General features: G+C 43.2%; 1 protein-coding gene across 1 annotated transcript in view; it reads right to left on the bottom strand.

The window, feature by feature from the left end:
* Positions 1-5,439: 5,439 nt before the first annotated feature.
* The window catches only part of APOB (apolipoprotein B), a 39,511-nt gene continuing 17,920 nt past the window's right edge, over positions 5,440-27,030 (bottom strand). The window contains exons 19-29 of the mRNA XM_082427392.1: positions 24,950-25,132; positions 24,117-24,238; positions 20,997-21,207; positions 20,262-20,437; positions 19,952-20,139; positions 19,342-19,487; positions 17,176-17,549; positions 9,101-16,660; positions 8,606-8,720; positions 8,321-8,507; positions 5,440-7,381 (exon numbers count right to left, since the gene is read on the bottom strand). Of these exons, the coding sequence (XP_082283518.1) occupies positions 5,741-7,381; positions 8,321-8,507; positions 8,606-8,720; positions 9,101-16,660; positions 17,176-17,549; positions 19,342-19,487; positions 19,952-20,139; positions 20,262-20,437; positions 20,997-21,207; positions 24,117-24,238; positions 24,950-25,132 (10,903 nt within the window). The 3' untranslated portion in view covers positions 5,440-5,740. The remainder of the gene's footprint in view (positions 7,382-8,320; positions 8,508-8,605; positions 8,721-9,100; positions 16,661-17,175; positions 17,550-19,341; positions 19,488-19,951; positions 20,140-20,261; positions 20,438-20,996; positions 21,208-24,116; positions 24,239-24,949; positions 25,133-27,030) is intronic.

The following is a 27,030-nucleotide window of genomic DNA, read 5'->3' as shown; positions in this document are numbered from 1 at the left end:
TATGTGTCACCTTGACTGAGCCAAGGGATACCCAGTAGCTGGTAAACATTATTTCTGGGTGTGTCTGTAAGGTCGCTTGCAGAAGAGATTAGCACTTGAATTGGTAGACTGAGTAAAACAGATAGCAGTCACAATACTGGTGGGCACCAACCAATCTGTTGAGGCCTGGATAGAACAAAAGGCAGAGGAAGGGTGAATTTGCTCTTTCCTGAGCTGGGACGTCCATCTTCTCCTGCTCTTGGACATTGGTGCTCCTGGTTCTTGGGCCTTTGGACTCTGACCAGGGCTTACACAATTGGCCCCCAGATTCTCAGGCTTTCAAACCCAGACACCGCTGGCTTTCCCGGTTCTCCAGGTTGCAGATGGTAGATCATGGGACTTCTTGGCCTCCATTTTCTAGACAATTCCTATAATAAATTTCCTGTTAAATCTGTTTCTATGTGTATATATGTGTGTGTATGTATATATATATATATACACACACATATATATACATACATATACATACATATGTGTGTGTATATATATATATATATATATATATACACACACACACACTATTGATTCTGTTTCTCAGGAGAAGTCTAATACACCCACCCTTTCCACTGCCTCTCTCCACCATATGTAACCTATTTTGAATCTTGAGTCTACCATTCCTTTCCTTTAAAACTATAATTCCAGAAAATAAGTTGTTTGGTTTTAGTTGATTTTAACTTTATTAAAAGGGTATCATGCTGTGTTTAGTCTTCTGGGACTTACCTTCTTACTCCATTTATGTTGGTAAAATTCCTCTACATGGTTGTGTGTAATTGTAATTATACTTCATTTGCTTTAACTTCTGTCAATATGATGCATTCAGTTAATCCACTTTCTGTGTGCCAGGTACTTCATATACAGTATTTCATTTCACCTTCATTACAAGCCTATAATGTAAGAGGGAACCACCCTCTATTCCTGCTCAGAGTGCTTCAGCCTATTCTTTCATTATTCCCATTTTAAAGATGAAACTAGAAAAATCAAGTAACTTTCCCGAGGTTATATAACTCATGAATGGTGAAGCCTGAATTTGGCTCCAGAGCTGAGCCTTCTTTTGAGAAGAGGGAAGTAGTGGCTGCCCCAGCTCAGCAGAATTACAGGCAGGACTCTGCCCTCTTTCTACTGTTCTTTCCGTGAACTTCCAAGGCATCATGTAATTCCAGGAGTGTTCTAATGACCTCAGCTCCGATCCATCTAGCCCAGCCCAGGTACAAGGCTCCTGGAGCTGTCCTGGGCCTCACTGCTCCATAGGGGCCTAGGTGCCGGCCTGAGTGGGACCTGCTTGATGGAAGGGAAGAGAAGGAGTGGAGAGTCCACCTGAGGGGCCAGGGAGAACTGAGGAGCTGGGCTGCTGACTGAACTGCCCTTTCCTCAGGCTACTCTCTAGCTTAGAGTCTGAACTGTGGACGCCTCTGCTCTGTGTGGTACTCATGCTGCACAGCTATGGCCCAGACACAGCTTAGAAACAAGGGTGGGGACACAGGCCTACAGCTCACGGACCAGGCTACCTCCAAGGCCTGCGTTGTCTCTCTCACTTAAAACTGGGCCTCGGTGGTGCCAGTGGAGGGGTAAAGTTGACACAAAGTTCAGAGCTTAGTGCCTAGCGCCTGGGTATCACTGACCCAGAGCACTGCTCAGACTCGGAGGAGGCGTGAGCCAGTTTGTACAGGAGGAGAAGGGCAGGGCCCTCTCCTCCTAGAAACATGTGTACCTACTCCACCAACTTTTACGAGGCCCTGGAATGTTATTTGTTAGTGACCACCCAACCATCCCACCAACAAATGGAGTGCCTGAAGGGAGTGCAGCTGACCTCTTAATGTGAAACAGCAAGACAAGGAGATGAGCTAAGAGGTAGGGTCTGTTTCTGCACATTTATCTCTGGTTATTAGACACTTTTAGAGGGAACATCTGTTTGTCCACTCTGGCTCCCATGTTACAGGCCCCATTTGAGGGCCAGCTTGGCCCCTTCTCTGACTGAATGGGGACTAAGTCATAAATTAGAGCCAGAAGAGGGACCTAGAATAAGAAGTCAGAGGGGGTTTTGCTCATCTCACCAATAAAGGGCAATTGGGTTCCTCAACTGACCAGCCGTCAGGTTAAAAGCAAAGAGAACCCACTCACAATGGACCCAACAATTACAAGGTTTATTCTGGGGACAGCACCACTAGTCTAAGGCAGGACCTGGGAGTCGAACCAAAGCACGCAGCTTGATCATGCTTCCAGAGTTCCAGGGACCCGGGCTGGGCGCCATTATCTTACTTCTCCTTTGGTTTTAAACTTTGGATATTTGTTTTACGGGAGGAATAGCTGTGTTTATAGTAGTACTTTCCGAGTCATCTCACAGTATGTTCTCAGGACATGTACATGTTGGCTCACTCTCAGGTCAATAGGCCAAGTAATTGTACAAGGGGACAAACTTTGCTTTCTTGTTATGTTTCTAAAGGTACGTATAAGGACATAAAATCAATACAATTGGTTAAAATTCTCCTTAGTCCCCATTCCTTTGGATGTTGTTTCTCTAGCCCACATCTCCAACTTAATATTGGAGATATTTCTGCTTGGACATACCACTGCAACTTGAAACTTACCATGCGATCCCACACTCCCTTTCCAGTTGTCACTGATCATCTGTGGGTCCATGCCTTACATTAATAGTCTACCCTCAACACGTTTCTCCTATTTCTAGTGATGCCCCATAGGTCTTCAAGTTATGCAGGTTCAAAATTTCGTAACTCTGAAGTCTGCTTTAGTCATTCTTCCTTGTTCTTCAAGTCACTCCAGCAACCCCTCCAATTTTTGGTTCCAGTGAGTTTCCAAGGCAGCTCAGTTCTAATAGCTTTTGTACCCATCCCTTCTGTCCTAAACAATCAGCCCCCTGGCTCTGTCTTATGTCTTCATGATGCTTCTTGTATCCAACCGGTCCTCACCAACCGCAGCATCTATAACTCGGCTGAGATGCTCAGCATCTTTTACTTGGACCTTGGAACAGCCTCATACCCAGATTCATCTCATTACAATTCGTCCTGCAAAAGCTGCCCTATCAGTTTTCTTAAATCACAACCCATAACACCCTCCTGTTCAAATACCTTCATTGGATGCCCTCTCCAGCCAAGAGAGTACCACCTTTCACTCCAGCTTTCAAGACCTCTGCTGCCTTTCCAATCCTGTCTCCCCTTGACTTTTCCTGTGCTTTGGCCACCTTCAAACACACCCATCTATCTTTATTTGCTATGTTCTTCTTCTAGAATGGCATTTCTCCCTTATCTCTTATTAAAGTCTATGTAACTTCAAGATCCATTTCAGTGGTCTCCATGAAAACTTCTTGATTCTTATCCTTTCCTGTTATAAAACCTTCATAGTACTTTGTTTATACCCATCACGAGACAACACATTCCACCTTTGATAAACAGATGGACAGACAGACATCCAGGAACTGTGTCTTACTGATTTTTGTCTCCTCTGTAGAGCTTTTGTGCTTAGCACATAGAAGCATTTAATAAATATTCACTAAACTGGCCAGTTCTCCTTGTCTCCATTCTCTCTCCTTGCCATAAACTTGTTTAAATAATCATCTAATAATAATAGCACTTCGTTTCTACACAATATTAAAGGTTACAAAACTCTGTCACGTTATTATTTCAACTGATTTTCATGGGACAGCCTTACAAGGCAGGTAGGATAGATATTACCCTCATTTTGTAGATAAGAAAACTGAAGCTCACAGAGGGGAAATAAGATGCCCAAAGCTCCAAACAAGTAAGGAATGTAGCCATTAACTGAACCCAGAGAAGTATCCTGATATGTAGTGGAAGACCAAGGTAGAGGACAAGAAAAGTCCAAGCCCTGCCAAAGATCCCTTCTTCCAACTTTACTGAGCATGATAAAGATATTCTAAGCCAGCCAGGGGCACCTCGTATAAGGGATACCAGTCAGGGAACTGAACAGGTGGCACTGTGTGATTCTATGATCATTTTGAATTTGTGTCTGTTTTTTCCTCCTCTCATGCCCCAGACACAGATATGGCCATGTGAGCACCAGGAAGCTCGGACTCCTCCTTTCCCTCCAAATTAAGCCATAATCCCAGGCCTCCTTTCAATTTGAACACTCAGTAGATCCTCGCTGCTCACAGCTCGTCAGGGAAAGTCTCATAGAGTTATGCCTGGAACCGCTCATGTGCTGCTGTGGGACCTGGGCCTAATTTCTCCCCTTATCTCGTGCTTGGAACTGACCCCTCATCTACCCTCTCATTCATTCACTCAACTATCTGTCCATCCATCTACCCATCCACTCATCCACTCATCCATCCATCTATTGATTCATTAGCCAAAAGACTTTCCTTGAGTACCAGATCCATACATATTCCACCTCCCTATGACTCTTTCTGGCTCCTCAGTTCTAGATAGAAGAATCCTGCTAAGGTACCAAGAGGCTAATGTGTTTTCTTTTCCAGGTAATGCTTGTGTATTTTAAGAGTGGCCTTTACCAAGGGAATTTGAAGGCTTTATGAAAGAATGTTGCAGCTTGAAGGTATCTGGGGATAAAAAGGGCCTTTTCCAAACAGGTCTCATGTAGGACTTGGCGGTGGGGTGGTCTCCAATTTCCTATTCCCCAAAGGTCACACCCTTCCTTTGTCCTCCAGTGCCACTGAAATGCAAGTTATAGCTGACCTTCCCAATGACATTAGTGACAGCTGGGCTGCACAGCTTCTCTGCAGCCTTCCCTCACCAGAGCTCATCCTGGATGCTCTGACTGGATGTTGCCAGTGTTTAAAATCAGAGTTTGAGGTGAGTGGATGTAGTAGGGGAAACACTTGGGTTTTGATTACACTTAGGATGACTGGATATTAAGTTTGGAGAAATAAAGAAATTCAAGAGCATTAATGTATGCTTGGTCCCAGAAATGTTAGGAACCCATGTCCCAAGTCTCCTCTCCTACCCTTACTTCCTCTGCCACGAATGGATCCTGGCCGAACTGCAGGGAGCCTTCTGGGATCCCTACTGCCACGAAACCCTTGTGGTTAGGACTTCTTTCTTAGCCATTCCTTTTCTACTGCTGGCAGGCGAGTCAAATAAAGGGCCTGATGGTTTATCTCAGAGCCTAGCAGAGAGCCTTGCCTGGCAAAAGCAGACTGGTTGGTGAGGAAGATTGTGTGGCACATAATGAGATGCTCCTGTGGGTCAAATTATGTGAAAGTCTTTGCAAATAGTTTTTCATTCTCACTTGGCAAATACAGTCTCTGAGATCAGTTACTTTCTTCAAGGTGGCAAAGTACTTCCCTCCCTAAATTCTCCTTTTCCCCTATCACTCAAAACAGTGTGTGTTCTAGAGGTTTTGAAATGCCAGACATTTGAATAAGTAACCTCATTTCTCTATCTTTCAATATGAATGAGTCACATTGAGTGGTATGATACACAATAAAGAATTTATTTATTTGTTCTCGCTCTCCCAAAGTTTAGCAAAATAACTCAGATCCTGGTTTTCTTTAACTTGCAAAAAATGTCATTTCCCAGAGTTCAGAGACCTTCAGAGATCTGATGCCAGCTTCGATGCAGGTCCAGTTCATATGTGTTTCTGCATGTAGTCAGCTACCTGCTACAGGGCTGGCTTGGTGGATGATTATATTAATACATACAGTTTGAATATTTTCCGTACTATGTGGAAATTTAATTGGAGCAGAAGAATAAATGAGAATTGCTATAAAAAATTAGAAGGTGATAGTAAACTCTCCTGGAGCAACCCTTATGTAGGGGCTCATGCCATTGACTGTGGCCAATTGTAGCTCTTTCAGTAACTCCATGATATATCTCAGAAACATGTGGTATTTTTGAATGGACAGGTCAATCAATCTTTTGGACTCAGCAATGAATTTTTCATAGTAATCAGAGAGGTGGTCTGCAAAATCCTGTAGTTTATATGTGAACTGCTGGTGGTAATCAGAAATGATTTCCTTCACTGTAACAGCCCAGCTTTTAATTATTTCCTGAGCACTGGTAGAAAGCTCTGCAATCTTCTCTTTCCCTTTTCCATCTGCATTGGCAAGGATGCTCAGATATTCCTGGAAATCTTTCTGCACCAGTTGCTCAACCTGACTTGAGAGTTGGGAAGCAAAGCCAGCAGCACTGACAGTGTATTTGGAATGGAAGTCCTTAAGGGCATCTACTAGGTTCTTGATCAGGTTGATGATCTTTTCTTCAAGTTCATAATATTTCACTGTCCAGCCAACCATACTTGGATCAAAATATTCTTTGCGAAGAGCCTGCACATACTGATGGAGCTGCTGTAGCTCTTGAGAAGCTTCCTGAAGCTTGTTTTGAACAAGTTCATTAAACTCACCAAAGTTACGACCTAGGTTTTCTTTCAGGAGTCTAGAAACAAAGGAAATGAATATGTCGAAGGTTGTGCTGATGTCATGTTGGATATCATTAATGAGATCAGTAAATTTCTTCTCCTTTAAACGTTTAAGGTCTTCTTCTATCTCTTGGAAAATGCTATGTAGAAACTTCTTAAGATCACTTAGCATCTCTGTAGTCTTGACAGACTGGAGGTCACTAAGTGCCTTTTGGACCTTTTGTGATAAAGATTTCAAAAGTTTTCCATACTCTGAGCCTATACCTATTAGTTGATCGTGCACTGAATCAAAGGGAAATTTATTCTTTAGGTCCTTGATTAATTCAGATTTCTCCATCAGGTCTTGGAAATAGGAAAACAGTATTTCTAACCCACTATGGATCTTTGAATGTACCTGGGACAGCAGCTCCCCTACTTTCTTCAGGACCATAGTGTAGAGTTCGTCTTCAGTGTAGTTCCCGGCTCTTCCTGGGAGCTGGAATCTGGTGGACTTCAGGAAATCAATGAACGAGTCAATCACACGGTTGACTGTCACATTGTATTCCTGAGTAACTCCTATTAAGCTGTCAAACACCTTCTTCTGGAGTCTCTGGAAACCACTGTGGTCCTCCTGAGCCAATAGTTCCTGGTACAGACTCTTGGCCTTGTCCTTCCACTGCTGGTAGGTTCTAGTGGTGCCTCTGGCTATCTTTCGGAGCCCCACGTCCACCTCATCAATCTGCCTCACGGCCCCTTGATACACCTGCTCAGCGCTGTTCTGCAAACCTCTTCTCAGTTTTAAAGAAGCGTCTCTCAGATCGAGTCCCGTATACTCCTGGTGGTACTTGTTGACATAGTCATAAGAGGCCCCCGTGGCCTTGGGCATATTGTCCTTGAGAGAGCTTAGCAATTCAGACACTGCTTCTTCTTCCCAGTTAGCTTTAATCTGAATTTCATCATCCAATTCCGGGACCCTCATCTCAATTTTGACTATGTTGAGTGTTTTATCTGGAGAGGACTAAAACCAGCAAAAAAGGATGAAAAGAACATGTTTTCAATTATCTTGATTACATAATATACTACACTAAAACTTCATTAGCAGTTTAAAAGTAAAGATCAGAGGATCTTTCATATTCTGATGGGGATTTATCTTTCATATGTCAGTTCATGTGTTTGTCTTACGGTTAAACAAATACACTCTTGTTAATTCCTCTTTAACACATGCCCCAGAAAGGACAAAATTATGTAAGGCATTTACACAGTAACATTCAACATTCAGGCCTTTCTAGGCCTGAAGATCAGAAGAGGAGGAGGAGGGGGAGGAGGAGGAAGAGGAGGAAGAGAACGGGGAGAAAAAAAAACAGGGAAAGACTAATTCAGAGAAAGGAGAAGTAACAAAGAAGAAAAAAGTCCAGGGCCCATCGAGCAGAGACCTAGAAGACCACTATCAGGAGCCATCCATCCTCTAAGCCTGTGATAAACTTTAGAGATAGAACCTGATTATTTCTTCTCCTCTGCTAATGGCATCTTTGATTTGGCCCTGGCAGAGCTTGTAAAGTACGTGAGAGAAACTTGGCATATCTAACAATCCTACTGTGGGGAAGAATTTTGAAGCCTCAAATACTCCAGAAGCCCCAGTCTGAAAAATGTACTCAGCATATGGCAGAGTTTTTCCATGATTTAGGTGATGAGGCAAAACTCTCATCTTTCTAGAACTGCCCAAATGTAATAAAATAATAGTGGTAATATGAGGTCATGTGTGCATCTAATACAATCAATAAAAGACTCCTAATACTTTCTGGAGAAGAGTTCCTCAGAAGAGAAGTTCAACCTGCTCATTGCCTGTGTTTCACCTAGTTTGGGAAAGCCCCTAGGTAATACTTTGTACGGACTTCAGTTTACCTGTCCATATTCTCTGTTTGCTCTTGGGGTGTGTAACCCACTAGATGGGACTCACCTGAGGGCGGTAGTAGAGGTTCCATCTCAGTAAGGCATCGTTAATGTTTTTCACGTCGATGACCACAGTGCCTATGGCTGGGGAGGCTACTGAGGAGGAGAGGTGGTTCTCGCTTTCTTGGTAGCGCAGACGGACATCAGTTAATGTTGGGCTGGTGATGTTAAGGTCGACCTTTCCATTCCAGTACCTGAAAGCAAAAGAAAGCAGATGGCCTGTCACGAAAGGGATGTGGAGATGGCAAACATCACAATGACTGGAAAGGAGATGAAAATAGAAGCTCCGTACCCAAGTCCTTGATATCTGCCATCTTCTTCATATTCTGCACTGAAGTCACGGTGTGCAAATGATCCGTTAGTTTTACAAACTAACATGCCACCTTCAACTTTGTGTGTTCCCACAACTGTATGGGAAAGATTTTATATTTCATTAGATTAGTTACTGCAGGATATAAACATTTTCATTGTGAAAACAGAGAATTCTATCTTAACTGTCTTATATGTTTGAAACATGCAGTCCTCATTTAAAAAAACAGGAGACCTTTTTAGTCCTAAAATGATTACAGAAAAATCTATTTTCTCTGACCCTATTCTTCTGCAATTTCAGTAGGTTTTCAACAGGATGGTTTTCATATGTGGGGTATACATGTGTCTCCTTCCCGCCTCTTTTCAATTTTGCTATAGAGAGCAATTTTGCTTCGAGTCATATCTAAATACAGAATTATTTATTCACAACTCGCACTGAAGAAATAAAGCACGTAGGGGAGGCAGGAAATTTCCTTACCGTTTAGGTCATATTCCAGGAACTGAATGGTGGAGCTGCATGTGGAATCCAGGAAGGTTTCAACGTGATCTTCTTTGTTTTTCAAACCAGCACTCCAAGTGGCATTATACAAGGGAGAGGCCACCTCGAAACGTGCAGTCAGTGTTCCAAAGGAAGGAATGAAAATTCCAGCAGGTACAGAGAACTTCATGGAAGGAATCTCAATAGTCTGCTCAGGCATGGTGATGGTTGACAACTCGAAGTCTGCAATGTTGCTGGCCACACTCAGATCCAAAACGGCACTGCCAACTGAAATACTTTTTGGAAGGGTGAAGTGGGACACAGTTAACTGAGATGCAGGCACAGTTATCTCAAAAAAGGGAACTGAGGAGACTTCTGGTTTAGAATATTGCACTAACACATCAACTTTGGGGAATTTCACTTTGGGTAGTGTTGGTATGTTGAGGGCAAATGGCAAAGTACTTAGCTTCTTGTAGATTTTTATTTCACTGAAGTCAAGTATGTAGGATGGGACCTGAAGATCTGTAAAGGGTACGTGGAATGTAGGTGTGACGTTAACGGAATTTAGGTTATGTAGTTTCAGTCCAGGAATAATGAATTTATCAGCCAATTCTCGCACGGGGATAGAAACAGGATAGCCATTGGGGTTTTTGGTATATACAAGGGCAGTTGAAGCACGGAGATACTGTTTCCTATCGTTGTTGGTGGTTACATCCAGCTTTAGGAGGTCCCATATGCTCTTGTCATAAACTGGTAGGACAACATCTTTGAGGAACCATAGGTACCCTTCTAAGGAGCCTGCCATGTCAAGGCGTGCCTCTTCTTGGTCATTGGAAAGCTGTATGTTGTTCTGGAGAGACCCAGAATGAACCTGGACCTGACTTTTCCAGCTGATTTTCTGGTTCTTAGTGTTAGCATTCAGGGACACTTCCTGGCCAAGGTAATTGATGTTAAGAAGGGAACTGGGCTGACGTGCACGGACCTGAACAAGGGCTGATACTTCCCATAGGGAAAGTTCCAGGGTGGCTTTGCTTGTATGCTCTCCAGATGTTAAAAAGAGGCCCCCTAGCCGTAAATGGTTTTTCGTATTTTGTTCCCAGATGGCATATATGCGTTGGAGAGTGGTTTCTCCAGCAAAATTTTCTTTTACTTCAAGATTCCAGATACCATCTACTTTGGAAGCTCCTAGCAGCTTCACAGAAGATCGAGTACCCTTGGAATTCAAGTAAGTGCTGGCCTCACTGGCAAGAGTTCCTGAATATTCCTTTGAAAGGATAAAAGCCTTGACACCTCCTTTGGTAGATGACTCAATGGAAAAGTAAGAGGTGAGACATTCTAAGCTGAGCTTGTGGTCAAACGCCCCTGTAGCAGTAGTGTACACATGGGGCCAACTGAAATCATACTTTAATTCCATGGATGAAGAGACAGTAGGTTTTGACTTGGTATTTCCATTAAGTTCTTGCTTGAAATTCATTCTCAAAAGTGGAATTTGGACTCTTGCAGTTGTTGTCATGGATGCATCCATGTTTTTCTTGGTGAAGCTAATAGTATTGTCATGATTGCCCTCCACGAGTTTGTTACTCAGAGACAAAGCTGTGGCTAACTTCAACCCTCTTTTCCTCGTCAAACTTGAGGTGCCCTCTAATTTGTACTGCAGTGCATCAATGACAGAAGAAGAGGAAGTAAGAAAATGAGCCACAATATCTGATTGGTTATAAAGACCAACATTGGTATTCAGTGTGATGACACTTGATTTAAAGGAAAAATCATAGGTAATATTGCCCATGGCTGGAATTAAAATTTTGTTTGTGGTACTCAGTACCTTGAACTCTGGAAGAGAAAGCTCAAGAAGATTCCTAGGGACATGAAGGGTTGGCAGCTCTAGGAATGGCAGGACTAATGTGTATGAGGGCACGTAGACGCCAGAACCCGGCATGGTGATGCTGGGGGTGCTGATCTCTTTGGGGATCACATACCCGAATGTCAACATCTTCACTGTGAATGGAGACACTTCAATGTTGGTAACTGGAATAGTGTATCCAGGAATTTTATAGATCCTGGGTTGCTGATTGAGGGATTTTTCAACCTTGTACTTATCAAATGTAATTTTTGCTTCATTGTAGGATTTGATAAAAAAATCTAATGCCTTGTTTCTGACTGTCTTGAAACGCCTGTTGAAGGAATTGATGTTACGATTGATAAATGCATAAAATACATCCAGAGGAACTGGGATGGAATGCTTGTCTTTGTTTTTCTTATACTGAGCCTTTACACTTAAATCGAACGATTGCTTTGTTGTTTTCAAGAATTCCTTCAAGCCTGTCTTTTCCCATAAGGAGATATCTTTCACCTGGGGCGTTGTGAGCTTTGTATAAGGTAGAGTCATTTCAGGGATTGTTAAAGGAATGTTTAAAAAATCCAGGTTGGCTTCTCCATTTATTCCTATGTGGGCCTCAGTGCTTTTCTCATTGTTTCCAGCAGAGAAATTTTGATTGTACTTATAATGATTGAACCTGGCACTTGCTTGCCAACTTGCTTGCTGGGCACTAGGACTCAGAAACAGTGCATAATTATTCAGAAAGTCTATCTTCCCTGTCAATTTTAATGGAAAACTAACTCTCAAGTTCCCTTCATTGTTTGTGGATGCGGTAAGCGCACGTGGCTGTGCTGAAAAGAAAAGAGAATTTTTCAAAGTTCCAATAACCTTTCCATTTAAATGCGCATCATGGTTGCCAGTTATCTCTGCCTTCCCTTCTCTAAGCAGTGCCATACCTTTAGCAGTTAGAACACTGTGGCCCAAGTACTGGCATTCAGCTTGTGACTGGATTTCAAATTTAGAAAAGTTGAGGAAGCGAGATTCATAAACTATATTTTGGTTTACTCTTAGGTGTTTGCTATTGATCTTATTAGACAATCCAAAGGACGTGATGGGTCCTTCCATAGTAAAGTTACTTTGGGATTCATGTGTTCCCTCATCTGAGAATTTGTGGCAGGCCAATTTCCAGGACCCTGTTCCAGAAGAAGTCCATGCTAGGTGTCCAGCTTCCAACAGGGTCTTGATTTCACTGCGCAGGTCAGCCTGGCTGGAGAAGTCTAGTTTGGGGATGTTCAATTTGTGGAAGTACTTTGTGTTGCTGTCCAGGGTAAGCTGATTATTTACCTTGACGAGCACACCGTTACTAAGCTCCAGTGTATTTTTTTCTGTGTGTAAACCTGCCACTGTGTTTGATTTTCCCTCAATAGTATTTCCAACAAATAGCACTTCACTCTCATGCTCCGTTTTCAGGTACTTGCTGGAGAACCTCATAGATTCCTTCAGAACAAGTGGATTAATCTTAGGGTCTGAAAGTTGTGCATTTGCTTGAAAATAGAAATTGAGAACTTCTAATTTGGATTCTCCTTTGGCAGTGACGGAAGCCTCAATCTCTGCCTGGTTCGATGAAGCAGTTACATTCTGAATGTCAGCATTTGCATCTAATATGAGAAGGGGAGATTGGATTTTCAAAACGCCATACAGCTTGCCAAAAGTAGGTACTTCAGGTGTGTGTGAGATGTGGGGAAGTTGGAATTCTGGTATGTGAAGGTCAGAAACTTGAAAATCTGTAACATTGAGATGTGGGATGACAAGTTCTGGAATTGTGATTTCTGGTAAATGGAAGTCTGGCAGAGTGATTCTGGCAAGAATGGTGTCCACCCCGCTCAGATCCCTCAGGTACACTTCCGGGACTGGCCACTGCAGCTCACTGTTCAGCATTTGGTCAATGGTTCTGATGATCTTTGTTTTTATTTCTACCAAGTCAACTGTAAAGGAAGGGATGTGGAAGGTATTGAGGACAGTAAATTCTGGCGTGGAAAACCTGGATGGGATTTTTATATCTTTCAACTTTTTGAAGTTGATCTGAACGGATGGAATCTTCAGATCTGTCAGGGGGACAGTGAAGTCAGGAGTCTGATACGTAGCCTCCTGAAGGGCACGGAGACTGACTTCAAAGGCAGGTATGGTCCCGAAGGTGGTCTGGATTTTGGGAACAGTGAACCCTTGTTCTACTAATGTTTTCAGGTTTTTGGCCCAGTCTTGGATAGAATACTGTTCTGCAAAGTCAGTAAGGTTCTTAGCAGCAAGATTCCACCAATCAGAAATATAGGTGACAAGTGTGCTGTAAACCTGGCCAACTAGGAACAGGTATCGCTGGACTTCCTGCTGCATATCCATTTGATACACTCGGTCTCGTATATCTTCCAGGGTCTCTTGGAATTTGGCTTTCATGTGAACTACAGAAACCTCCTGTAACCAATCAAAGAATAAGGTTATTTTGGTGGCCTTTAGGTTTTCCAGATGGATTGAGACTGTGGCCTTGATGTCCTCTGTAAACAGTTTTAGTGCTTTAGCTTTCTGTGGAAGTCCCAGAGCCTGAATTTCACCATTGATTCTGTGAGTCACCTCACGAATTTTGTTATTGGTTTTATCTACAAACTGGTGGTAATCAAATGACCTTAATTTCTTTACCAGCATGTCAAGGAATCTGTTTATTTCTTCAATGAATTGTTTAAAAGACAATGCTTCAAGCTGCTTGAGAGCATGGTCGGTAAACCCAATCAATTCCTCAACAAGGTCTGCCATCTTGACTTGTTGTAGGACACTGGTTAGCTTCTGAACAGTCTCCTGCAGCTTATATTGGTGGGCCAACTGCACTGATTTATCCATTAAAACCTGGATGTGGTGGTCTATTTTATACATCTCAGTGAACTCATGGACCATGACTCTGAAAGCATTGATTTCCTCAGTTACTTCAAAATCTTCAAAAAGATTTGTAACACAGTATTTGACATGCTCAATAATTTCCTTTATTCTTTGAAATGAGATTGTAGTTCTCAACTGATCTAAAAGCACCCTGACATCAATAGCTTCAACCTGTTGTTTGAGCTTTTCAGCAAGGTGCTGGATGTCTACATTCTGAATCTGTGCATTGAGCTGCTGCAATTTTTCTTGTATCTGGATTCTGATTTGATACTTAGTATCCATAGTTTGAATCCAAGATGCAGTACTACTTCCAATTTTGTTAAAATCAATATTTTCAATAAAAAAATACAGATCATGGATTTTTTTTTGTACAGTTACACGGATATGATAATGTTCATCAAGAGTTTTCAATTTTTCAATGATTCGATCAATAATCTTAGCAATAGCTGCCTTAAAATCATGTAAATCATAATTATCTTTAATATACTGATCAAATTGTATCACATATGTTTGTAGCTGAGATAGTTTTCCATTAAGGTTGATTTTGGCATTGTCTAATGCGATCTGCAGATCATTTTCTGTAATTCTATAATTTTCTGTGAAAGCAGTTAGTTTCTCCTTGGCACTCAAAACTTGTTTCTCCCAGTTGGAAGCATTCAGATAATCATTAACTTGCTGTGGGAGTTTGTCCAAGGCTGCTATGTATTTCCTCATGCGTTCATCAATATTGATGTGTTTCAGTTCTTTCTGTATAGCTTCCAGTGCACCTATAACTACCTCTCGAGTCTTCTCAAAATATTCTGGCAGGATTTTAAAGAATGGGAGGTTGATGGTGTGAACATCTTGGTTCTTATCATATTTTACAGAAGCAACAAGAGTGAATTCTTGGGGCTGGTCAACAGCGTCCCTCAGCTCTAAAGCATCAATTACACTGATGGGCTCACTGAGTAAAAGTGGCACTGTAATAGGGGAGTCCAGCACAGTGAGGTCAGCCAGGGCTCGTCCACTGAGCTCAACACCAACTTTGTCTTTAGTGTTGTAAGCACTGAAGTCCTGGCTGTATTCATTTTGGTTCAACTGGGTCTTGAGTTTCCAGGTGCCTGTCTGCTCGGCCAGAGTGAGCAGGGCACTGATTTTATGATCAAGAGCAGTACTGATGCTCCTCCTGGACACGAGATGGTGACTTGTGGATCCTCTGTAATCATGAGAGAAAGTAAAGGCCAGAGGTTCTGCTTTCAACAGGAATTTGCTATACAGCTGCCCAGTGTGTTGTCCCCAGAGAACCAGTTTCCCATTGCCATTTGTATGCGTGTCGACGGTCATTGTAAATGGGGCCATTGCAGAGTGGAAAACATTGTTGAAATGCAGGGAGTCCGAATTGTAGTTTGTACTGATGTCAACGGTTGAAGCAAGCCCAGCGATGTTAGTGTTGAGCCGATGGCTAAACTCTGTCCCCTGCACCTTAGCTACAGTGTCTGCTTTATAACTTGCTGATAAGTCAGCATAAGAAAGAGTGTAGATGTGTTTTAGTTCATTATTTTGGTAGGCTCCTTTTATGGTCCCACCCACATTCAACTTCAGAGGTTCAAGCCGTAATTTTCCATTGCTGGTCATATCCAGAGCACTGAATTTCAAGTCATTGTTTAAAGTAGTTACCAGGGAATAGGGCTGTAACTGTAGATTAAAATTTTGCTTATAAAACTTGTCAGAGCTATAAATGTTGTCAAGTTTGGAAGAGAAGTCCAGTGATAACCCTGCAATGTTCAGATTGTTTGTGTAGTCAAGTTTCATTTCAGCGTATGAGCCCATCATGTCATTTGAAAGCTTGAGTCCTTCCTGGTTGATTCTGAAGTTGAAAATGTTTTTGCTGTCAACACCCAGAATCACGGCCTGATAAGCACTTCCCAGTGACACCTCTGTGAGGGTAGCTCTTCCATCTAGACTGAATTTTGCATGGTGTTCCCGGAAGCGGCCATTTGTTGTTAATTTCAGGGATGCCCCAGAGAGGCCAAGCGCGGCATTGAGTTCATTCTCCAGCATTAGGGGACTATACTTCAAGTTGGTCATTGCACTGGTAGACATTCCATCTTGGGCAATCCTTAGTGTTGCCTTGTGAGCACCACTATTAATTCTGTCAGTGCCCAAGATGTCAGCATTTAACTCAAGACCATGGGAGTTTAGTGATCCAGAAAGCAGGGTGAAGAACTTCAGTGACTTGTAATCAGCCTGATACTCAGAACGTAGCAATGCACTTTGCTTAGAGAAAGTCAGATCCATCTTGTTCGAAGTGGCAAAGTCCTCATACTTCCCATTAGTGTCAGATTTCAGAGTCAGCTCATAGTTCTCATATTTCAGGGAAGCGGTATTTTTCATGAGGCCACCTTGCAGATCCAAGGTGGACGTAATAGAGACTGTTCCATCTTCATATCTTCCTGTTATCTGGTTGGTGCCCTGGACGTAGGAGGAGTTAAACCTCAGGTTGGATTCCCCATTTAGCTGGCCAGTGGCAGGATCCCTCTGATAAGACAGGTCATATGCGCCTTTAGCATAGAACGAAGAGTCTCTGAACTGCCCATCAATCGTGACTTCTTTGACATACAAATGCTGTTTCTTTTTTGAGTCCAAATGGACTGAAGCAGATATCTGTGGTCCCCAGGCACTCGATGCATCGAATGTTAGAAAACCTTTTGAGGCTGGATTGTTTCCAATTTTCTCTACGTGACTGAATTTGACATGTGAATCCAGGAATTTGTGGTGTAGAGACCCATCACCTGAAAACGTGAGTGTATTCCTGTGGTCATACGTTGTTTTTGCAGATCCTAGCATAAAAATCAAAACACATTGGTTAAATGAAGTCATGCACTTCCACAACAATTTCTATGCTGAAAGTCTTTCAATAAGAAAGTCCCATTGGTCTGGGTCAGTTGCGCAACAGTCTCCTCCATTTATAACATGAGCACAAAATCTGATAGCAAAAGGCATTCCTCCTGGAAGCCTTCCCTGACCACCACAGACCTTGCTGGGTTCCCTTGTCCTCCACTGCACCTTACACACTATACCCTATCACAGCACCTCTCACACTGACTTCTAATTGCCAGTTTATCTGTTTTCTCTGTTACTGCCTAGTAGAATACTTGATACATAGGTGTTTAATAAATATTTCCAAAGGAAGAAAGGGAGGGAGGAAGGAAGGGAGGAAGGAAAAAGAATAGGGTTCCAAGTAGCAAGAACAATGTCTGCAAGAAAGCCCAAGTTTTTCCCTTCATAGAGGAGGCTAGCCCATTGGAACCTGCAGCAAATTCGCTCTGTGAACCTCCCCTCGGGCAGGGCTCACCTTGCACGTGGTAGGAGAGCAGGTCGACCACAGCGTCTGCCTTCACATGGCACTGAGCCTGGAGGCTCAAGGGGTCTGTGCTGGTGTTGCCGCCAGTATAGGAGGCGGACCAGTTGTACAAGTTACTGTAGGTATTTGTGGAGAGGTCTAGAACACCCAAGAGAGGCACCCGCAGTTGATAAAACTTGGGGATTGTAAAAGCGGGGACTTGGAACTCTTGAGATGGCAGGTGGAATCCCACAGGGTGTAAGTTGAGGGCCGGTGTCCGAATAGTCTCTAACATCTTTAGATCTTTGGAGGATTTGCCACCAAAAGGCAAAGGGATCTCAATGTTCACACTGTTCTTGTTCAGGGTGTATTTGATCCGACCATCACTGAAATGAAGAGCAAAGACAATGTCCCTACAGTCAGACAGCAAGCCCTCGAAGTTCTCTGCCACCTGACCTTCTAAGCAATAGTGCATGTGTCTCATTTCCAATCCTGGACCGCACTACTTCTCATGCTGCTCCCTGGGCCTGGCGTCCCTTGGCTTTAACCTCTACCTACAAACGCTCACATCCGTTCAAATCCCTCCCAAGAGCTGTGTCCTTATTTCTACCATCCCATCTAAGTCACAGTCAATTTCTCTTGTTCTTATAGTGACACAGTTGCTTCCACCTATCTCAAAGATCTTTTCATAATCTGCTTATATAACTAGCACTTATTTGTTCATTTGTCAGTGTCTACACAGTGTCTTGCTGTGGGGGGAAGGATTACACCTTATCCAGTTTTTATTTTCTCACTGCACCTAATCTAATCTAGTACTGCACACAGGGGATACTTGATACGTATTTGCTCAACTGAATTGAGGCATCTTGACATGTGGAAAGAGCACAGGCATGGGCATCAGTAATCTTGAGTTATAATGTTAGTATCATCAGTCAGTGGGAGCTATGCTAGTGAATTCGCCTTTCTGAGTCTCAGTGATGTTATCTGCGTAGTGAGGATAATAGTACCGTTTCTGCTGATCTCACAGAGCCAGTCTTGGATATGAAATGAGAAAAGATACCTAAAAGCACTTTGCAATCTTTTCAGTACTATGCACATACAATGGACTATTTTGACAACTCACAAGAAGAAGGTAGGATGGCAGAGTGTAAGTGTAGTAAACAAACAACTATTCATTGCATTGCTCCATCAAGGACTGGGTGCTGCCTATCCAGATCCCAGCATTCACGATAAGATCCCATGCTGGATAAGGTCCCATCCATTCCTAAGGTCCTGTGGTCCTGCCTTTTCAGCACAGCACAGACAAGACTGATGGTTGGAAACACTAAGAGTGAAGGAAGAGGTTCCTGGGTCCTCTGAAGCTGCCACTTTTTTTCTCTTATCTTCATATTTTGTCCATATGAGTGCTTTGGTGAATTTTAGCCCTTTCACACACTTATCTGGTCTATTAAACTTTGCTGCCCAGACACAGACTATGGAAAGGCCCACGTGACACAGGCCACTTGTTTTCTAAACCCTGAAGATAACAGAGAACAGTCAATCCAGAACAGACTGTAGTCTTTTCAGCTCATGCTCTGATTTTTAAATTTTCATGACAGACATCAAAGCATCACATGTATTTCTGTAAGTACAGAAGGGGACCAAGCATTTTACAGTCTGACTTCCCCATAAGGATGATGCTATTTTGCTAAAGTGACATATGCTCTCAGAATGTGCCTTCATTCCATGCCCAATGGCTGTCCTGACCCTCTGAGCTCAACAGCAAGCCTGTAGCCAACAAGTCTGCCAGCCACTCTTGAATTCTTCATGATTATGAGTATATCCTGATCCTGAGCATAAGGGGAGTTCACTTATAGTAGAGGAAAACTGAATGGCTTTCAAATTCAGTTTTAAAACTAAGTGAATAAAACATCTTAGGGTGAAAGTACCAGAATCTCCTAATTACTTTCTTAGGTTTTTTTTTTTTTTTTTTTTTTTTGACTGGGTTGGCATTCACGTTCTGACCTCATATTTAATAATGCAAAAATGCCACAATGTTTATGTGAGTTACTAATCTCCTGAAAATGCTTACCTTGTTTCCCTTAAAAATGTAAATTAAAAAAAAGTCTAAATCATGCTAAGTAAAATCTTCCATTTACCTTTCATGGTTCAAGGAATTTTTCTGGTTCCTCTTTTTACCTTTTTAAGAAGAGGTTTTCTGGGATGTGGAAGTCTGGCAATTGCATTTCCTGGAGGTACAACTCTTGTAGGCCACTGAGATGATCTTGTAAATTCTGGGCATAAGGAAGATTCCTCGATGCCTCCTGAAGCCATGTGCTTGTTGCCTACAAAATAATAGGAGTTTTCAAAGCAATGGGCATGGATGGGCATCAAACACAGTTAACATCAGGTGATAATCTATATTTGACAGCTTGATCGTTAAGCAGGACGGTATACTCAAAGTTAAAAAATAAAAATTATGAATTTTGGTTGTCAGTAATTAATCTCTTCCTGTATTTTATGAAAGGAATACGTAGCATAGTCAAACCCCTAGTCAGTGTCCTGAAGCTCCCTGTGATATATTAGGCACAGGCAACTCTTCTGCTTAGTAGTATTCATTTGGTATTGAAAAATATAGCCTTGTGTAACTGGGTAACTATGCATACGTGTTTCTTTTTCTCCCCAGGAGTTCCCTGGGGGTAGGAAGCATGCCTTATCCATCTTTGGATACTCTTTCACCTAACTCAGAGTTGACTATGTGATTAGCACTTATAACCGTGTATTTATTGACTGGCTGATATGTACTTACAACTACTAATTTGGAACCCATGTGCCGGAAAGTCATGCCTGTTTGAGGAACTCTGTGATCCAGGAGACTACTGGCATACGTATGCAAACTTTTAGGATAATCAGAGAGATCCACAGGGAAACTGGAAGCTGCTTTTTTGGTATCCACGTTGGTGCCTGTGTTCCATTCAAATTCAATCTTCTCTTCATCTGAAAACACACACGTGACATAGTTGTCAATAGTGCCAGGTCAGCTCCTATCTGTGGCTGTCAACACTGCCATCGAGTACACCGTGCTCTTGGAAGTGCTCACGTGGGGAGGACGTGCTTACCATAACGCCACGCCACCTTCTTGGAAACTGTTGAGCCATAAGCTGTAGCAGATGAGTCCATCTGCAGGAGCAGTTTTGAGGGAGACCACTGGGTGAGGATCTCACTTCTGGCTTCTGCTTGCAAACGGGGTATGGAGATAACACCTCTGATTTTGCCTTCTTCCTTCCTGTCATAACTATTGAAAAAGAAAAAGTTGACGTCAGTGACTCCATTCATTCCAAAGAGATAGGCAGGGTTCAATGCAAGTTCCATTTGTGGCGATGAAAACAAGATAAATGAATGGCTCAGAGAAATGACCAGAGATGCAACTCCTTAACTTCTAAAGCTAACTCACTACAAATTCAGGACACTCCAGGGAGGTATGGGAGAGAGGTTTTCGAAAACTGAATCCTGCTCTACCATTTACTAGCTCTACTGCCTTGGCCAAATTATTTAACCCCTCCAAGCTACCATTTCCTTATCTATAAAACAGGGAAACTCATACCTATCTGCAGTTTCTCATGAGGGCTGAGATAATTTCTTTAAAGTACCCAGTATAGTGCCTGATGAATAGTAAGTACCCAATGAATGGTAGGCAGATCCAACTGGACACGTGCAGAGGGTCACAGTGTTGAGGGCTCTGTCTACCCCTTGAAGTGCAGACCCCTTGGTCAGCTTTAAAGCTGAAAAGGAGGAAAGGAAAGAGCCACAAAGGCCCACAGCTCAGGTCAGACCCCCCCTTGAGCCTTCCTTACCTCACATGGCCGGTGAGGGTGACCTCAGTGATTTTCTTATTCTGAATGTCCAGGGTGAGCTTGTAAGACTCTTCTTCCTTAGCAGATTTATCATGAACTCTGAGGACTGTCCCAAGGTCAACGTCAAAATCTGGAATCTGGATTTCACTGGACAAAGTCTTACTCTGCCGGTTATATGTGAACATCATAGTCGCCTCGGTCTGCTTCACACCTGGAAGAGTGTACAAGAGAATCAAGATGTCTATTCAGAAGATATGTTTAGAAAGGAAAGAGAGAAAAAGGCAGAGAAACCTCAAGTACTTAATGTGCTCAAATGAGGACACAGTTCAGGATTTTACCTTAAATTTTTAACTCAGTGGTACTTGCACATTTGTTCAATCTGTAAGTATTTATTGATTGCTTATCGCGTGCTAGGCACTGCTCTTGGCACTGGAAGCCCCTGCCCTCATGGAACTGACATTCTAATGGGAGGGGTACAGACAATAAGCAAGTACATTATTTACGTCAGGTGGCAATACATGTTTGTTAAGAAGAAAAGTAAAACCGCGTAAGATGATAAAGGAGAGAAAGGGATAGAAGAGGCGCTATTTCATGTGTGGTGGTCAGAGAAGTTCTGACAAGAGGATAAGTGGGCAGAGACCTGAATGAAGAGAGGCTGAGCCACGCTGCATCCTGCAGGGAGAGCCTTCCAGGCAGAGGGAATCGGAAAGGCAAACGTCCGGATATGAGAAAAACTCAGCATGTTCAGGGACCAGTAAGGGCTCGGAGTCCTTCTGTGTCAGGCACACGTGACATCTCTGTATGATCGTCGGCCTACGACACCCTTCCTGGTTCGTTGCCACCCTGCCCTGCCTTCCCCTCTCCCCAGCTCCTCCTTTCTTTGTCACAAGATTTCCAGGTTTCCTTCAATTCACAGGTGTACCCATTTTATATCTCTTGTAAAACCATTACTTGACACTTTTTATCAGTACGTGCCCCCTGCGTGCCCCCCCCTTTCCTGTGGGTTTTGTTTTCCTAGTTTAATTTTGCGACATATTATTCCTACATAAAACATCTTCCAAAGCGAACATTTAAGCTTCTCCAACCCCTAAAACCTGCTCTTCCATCTCAGGACGTGGCAACCCTGTTCTCCAGCTGCTCAGGCCAAAAACTTCGAGTCATCCTGATTACCTTTTTTCTCTTACCCTGAACATCTACTGTGTCAGCAGATTTTGTCTTCCCAGTCTTCAAAACATGGCCGAGTCCAACCGCCTTTGCCATCACCACTCCAGCCCAAAGCACCACCGTCTCTGGCCTGGATTACTGTGATGGTCTACATACTAGTTTCTCTGCTCTTGTCTCCCTAAAGTCTCTCTTCAACATAAACATAAATCAAACAGTAGCTTCTTCAAAAATAAACAAATAGGACATAATCAAACTTATAACCACAGCAAAGGAAACCATAAACAAAACAGAAAGACAACCTACAGACTGGGAGAAAATATTTGCAAACAATGCAGCCAACAATGGCTTAATTTCCAAACATACAAACAGCTTATATGGCTCAATATCAAAAAAAAACAACCCAATCAAAAAACGGGCAGAAGAACTAAACAGACATACATACGGCAAACAAGCACGTGAAAAGATGCTCAGCATCGCTAATTATTAGAGAAACACGAATCAAAACTACAATTAGGTATCACCTCACACCAGTCAGAATGGCCGTGATCAAAAAGTCTAAAAGTAACAAATGCTGGAGAGGGTGTGGAGAAAAGGGAACCCTCCTGCACTGTTGGTGGGAATGTAAATTGGTGCAGCCACTATGGAGAACAGTATGTAGGTTTCCTAAAAAACTAAAAAGAGACTTACCATACGATGTAGCAATCCCACTCCTGGGCATATATCCAAATTAGACAAAAACTCTAATTTGAAAAGATACATGAACCCTAATGTTCACAGCAACACTATCTGTAATAGTCAACACATGGAAGAAACAGAAGAAACGTTAAGTGTCCACCAACAGATGAATGGATAAAGAAGATCTGGTATATACATACAACGAAATACTACTCAGCCATAAAAAAGAATGAAACACTGCTATTTGTAGCAACATGGATGGACCTAGAGATTATCGTACTAAGTGAAGTAAGTCAGACAGAGAAAGACAAATATCATATGCTATCACTTACATGTGGAATCTTTAAAAAAATGATACAAATGAACTTATTTACAAAACAGACTCACAGACATAGAAAACAAACATAGTTACTAAAGGGGAAAGGGGGTGGATGGGTAAACTAGAAGTTTGAGATGAACAGATACACAGTACTATATATAAAAGAGATAAACAAGGATCTACTGTATAGCACAGGAAACTATAGTCAATATCTTGTAATAATCTATAATGGAAAAGAATCTGAAAAAGAATATGTATATATGTACAACTGAATCACTTTGCTGTACACCTGAAAGTAACACAACATTTTAAATCAAGCATACTTCAATTAAAAAAAATAGTAGCTTCTTACTTCACTCATCGTAAAAACTAACATCCTTACACAGCCTAGAAGACCATCCTTCCCTCACAACCCCCTACATCTCTGACCTCATCTACCATTTTCCTCCCTGATCTCCCTGCTTCAGCCATACTGGCTTCCCTCCTTTTCCTCAAACACAGTAGCCATGCGCCTGCCTCAGGGCCTCTGCACCAGCTCGCCCCTCAGCCTGTAACGCTCTTTCCACATGGCTTATCCCCTTCCCTCCTTCAGGTCTCTTTTTTATGCTCCCTTTACCAGTGAGGGTTTCCCTTATCATTTCAAATGGCACTGGCTTCCCCCATCCTTCCTCCTTGCTGTCACTCCTGACATTCCCTAGACCCCTCTGTGCTCTATTCTTCTCCCCAGCACTAATCTGACTTTCTGAATATTTACTTGTTTGGTTGTTTACTATAAACTCCACAAGGATGGGGACTTTATCTCCATTGTTTACTATTCTAGCCTCAGCTCTCAGAACAGGCCTGACACTTATCTGGCACTCAGTAAATATTTGTTAAATACATTAAATTAAATATATTCTGCTTGTGAGTCCTGGACCTGAGACCGAGGGCAGAGATGGAGGGACCCTTTTCTGGGCACTTGCCTTTTGCCTGAGTTACAAACTTCAGCATGTCCACCAAAGCTTCACCATCTCTCTGGAGTTCGTAGAATGCCCTGGCAGAATACTGTTCTACTTCTCCTGTTGGCTTCAGTTCCAGTTCAAATCTAAAGATGTTACAATGCGTGTGATGCATAACGTTAGAGCTTTCATGATGATGACAACGTCCCCAAAACAAGTCAGCCTCAATTGCAACAAAAATCTGGTCCTTATTCAACATTGTCTCTTGTCCTTAACTAATGATGATCTTTATGATCCCTTTCAGTCCCTCCAAAAGCCCAAGGCAAGGGCAGATCCCAGGGTGCCTGGGGTTTTTGGACAAGCAGGAGTTGGTTGGTTGTGTCAGCAAAGCTGAGAACAAGGATAAGACTTGTCCTATAAGTCTTATTTTAATTTATTTTATTTTATTTTTTGGCTGCACCGTGCTGCATGTGGGATCTTAGTTCCCCGACCAGGGATCGAACCTGTGCCCCCTGAAGTGGAAGCGTGGAGTCTTAACCACTGGACCACCAGGGAAGTCCCTTGTTGTTTATTTTTTGAGCGAAGACCTCCCTTAGGGATCATGACGCCTCACCTTCCAGCACCGCCCCACTCCTACCCACCTATGAAGACGCCCAGCCCTAGACTCAAAGGTTAGGTAGGTACCCTTCAGGTGTGTTGGGCAAAGGACCACTGTTCTAAATAACCAAAGGACAGTGCAAATTTCTGAGGCTGGTGACGCGACATCTACAACACACAGCATTTTGTCTTGGCCCTGCTCGGTCGCCATAAGGTAGGAGGTAAGCACACGCTGGGTGGGGACACTGAGCATCTCTGACCTGGTGTCCCCAGTCAGTGGGTAGTAGGAAGAAGAGTCTGTGGAGCTGGCGTTGGAATAAGCGACCGCGGTGCAGTAGTTCAGGCCAATAAAGAAAGGCTTGCAAGTTGACCAGGACTGCCTGTTCTCAACGAGAGGTGGGATCACTTCCGTTTTGGTGGTAGACACCAGATGCAATGTGTTACTGGTGAAGGAAGAAAAAACCTGAGTTATCTTCAAGTCATGGACCGAAATGAACATCACTGATTCTCCCAGCGCAAATGCCCCCTTACCCTGCGCTCTGTCTCCCCTCTGTCCACACCCACCTCAAATTCTTTGATTTACTCAGAAACAAAGAATAGTAAGAAGAACATCAACAAGGCTAACAATCACGGTGACGCTTATGTTTCCCGAAACAACCTGCACTTAGACATTGCACTAAGTTCATCACATTTGTTCTCTGTAATTTCCACAACAGTGGGCATTAAGAGTCTCCTTTTACAGAGGAAAGAGGCTCCGAGGGGTCAGTAACGATCACGGGGATCTGACCTCAGGGCTGCCCCTTCCTTCCTAAAGTGTGGATAAGAGGTGTCCTGCTTCTCTTTCATCTGCAATCTCTCTCTACTGGCTTCTTTCCACCAGTATTAAACATGCTCAAGTCTCTTCTCCCACTGTGTGTGTACACACACACACACACACACACACACACACACACACACACACCCCTTTCCTTCCCTTCTAGCCCCCTCTTGTCTCCCTCACAGTCAAGAAATTTGTCTGCCTTTGCAGTCTCCACTTTCTTTCAACACCCATCTCACTGAACAGGGATCTGACTGTCACCCCCATGGTGCTTCTGGAACTGCTTTCATCAGCAGCTCCAATCAGCTCCAAAGGACATTTGGAGGCTTCGTCTTCCTTGATCTCTTGGAAGCATTCAGTAGAGTTGCTCACTTATGGCCAGATTAAGACTTTTGAGTCCAAAACCCCTGAAAAGATTATGGTATCCTCCTCCCAAGTATGTACTTAAAAAATTAGTAAGTGCCAGAAAGTTCAACAATGTCCTGATTTCATCCAAGGATGAAAGGATCTTTGATATATCATGTTCTTTTCTCAGTATTGTTTCCTCATCTTAGGGGGTGCCCTAAGACCAACGTTTGCTGGTGGGCTGGAACCCTAAGTGCCAGCGTTGGCCTGTCTATGGGGTGATCCACCCCGTGGCCACGCCTGGGCTTCTGTGCCCCTTTACGGCTTTGGTCACCCCTTCTCACTCGTTGCTGCTTATTCCTCTCCCCTTCACATGTGTCTCTTCTGCCTGTTTCCGTCCTAGTCCCTCATGCCTTACTCTATACTAATCACTGTTGGACTTCAACAACCGCTATGTGCCAGTGATGCCCAGATCTGTACTTATAGCTCAAACCTCTTCACTGAGCTTAGACCCACTGGTCCGTTGACAGCTGGATGTTCCCATCGGCTGTCTCACAGGACTTCCAGTGCAGCGTGTTGAAAACAGAATTCGTCACTGTCCCCCACACCAGCTGCTCTTCCTCTTTAGTCCTTATTTCAATGACGGGCACCCCTGACTCCTCTTGCCTCTTTCTCCGCCCCCACCCCGCCCACCATATTCAGTCAGTCAATAACCAGGTACTTGTGTTTCTACGTCCTAAGGATTTCTGGGGTTGGCTCACTCGTCTGTCCACCTGGCCCTTATCGGGTGTGGCCACTGTCATCCCCCTCCTGTATGTGATTGTAACAGGCTCCTGACTGGTCTCCCTGTTGCCAGTCATGCCCCCTTTTCACCCATTTCCCGCTCTGGAGTCAGAGTTTTCTAAAGCACCGACCTTATTTTACTTATGCTCCCACTTTAAACCCTTTTGCCTTCAAAAGAGCCCAATCTCCCTAAGACGGCTCACAAGGCTGACCCTTGCCAGCCTCTCACTTCCTCTCTCACCGTGTTCCCCGTGTACTTGACCTCATGGAATTTCTTGTAGTTCCCAAACCGTATCATTTTTCCTTCAGGCCACTGCATGTGCTTTTCTCTTTGCCTGGGAACACTCATTCCTTTCTCTTTTGTCTGCATAACTCCGACACAGCTTCCAGGGATCA

This window comes from Balaenoptera physalus, assembly GCF_965194825.1.
Source record: "Balaenoptera physalus genome assembly, chromosome: 15".
In the NCBI taxonomy this organism is placed as follows: domain Eukaryota; kingdom Metazoa; phylum Chordata; class Mammalia; order Artiodactyla; family Balaenopteridae; genus Balaenoptera; species Balaenoptera physalus.
Note: the sequence above shows the minus strand (reverse complement) of the source record. Positions and strands in the feature narration are given on the sequence as shown.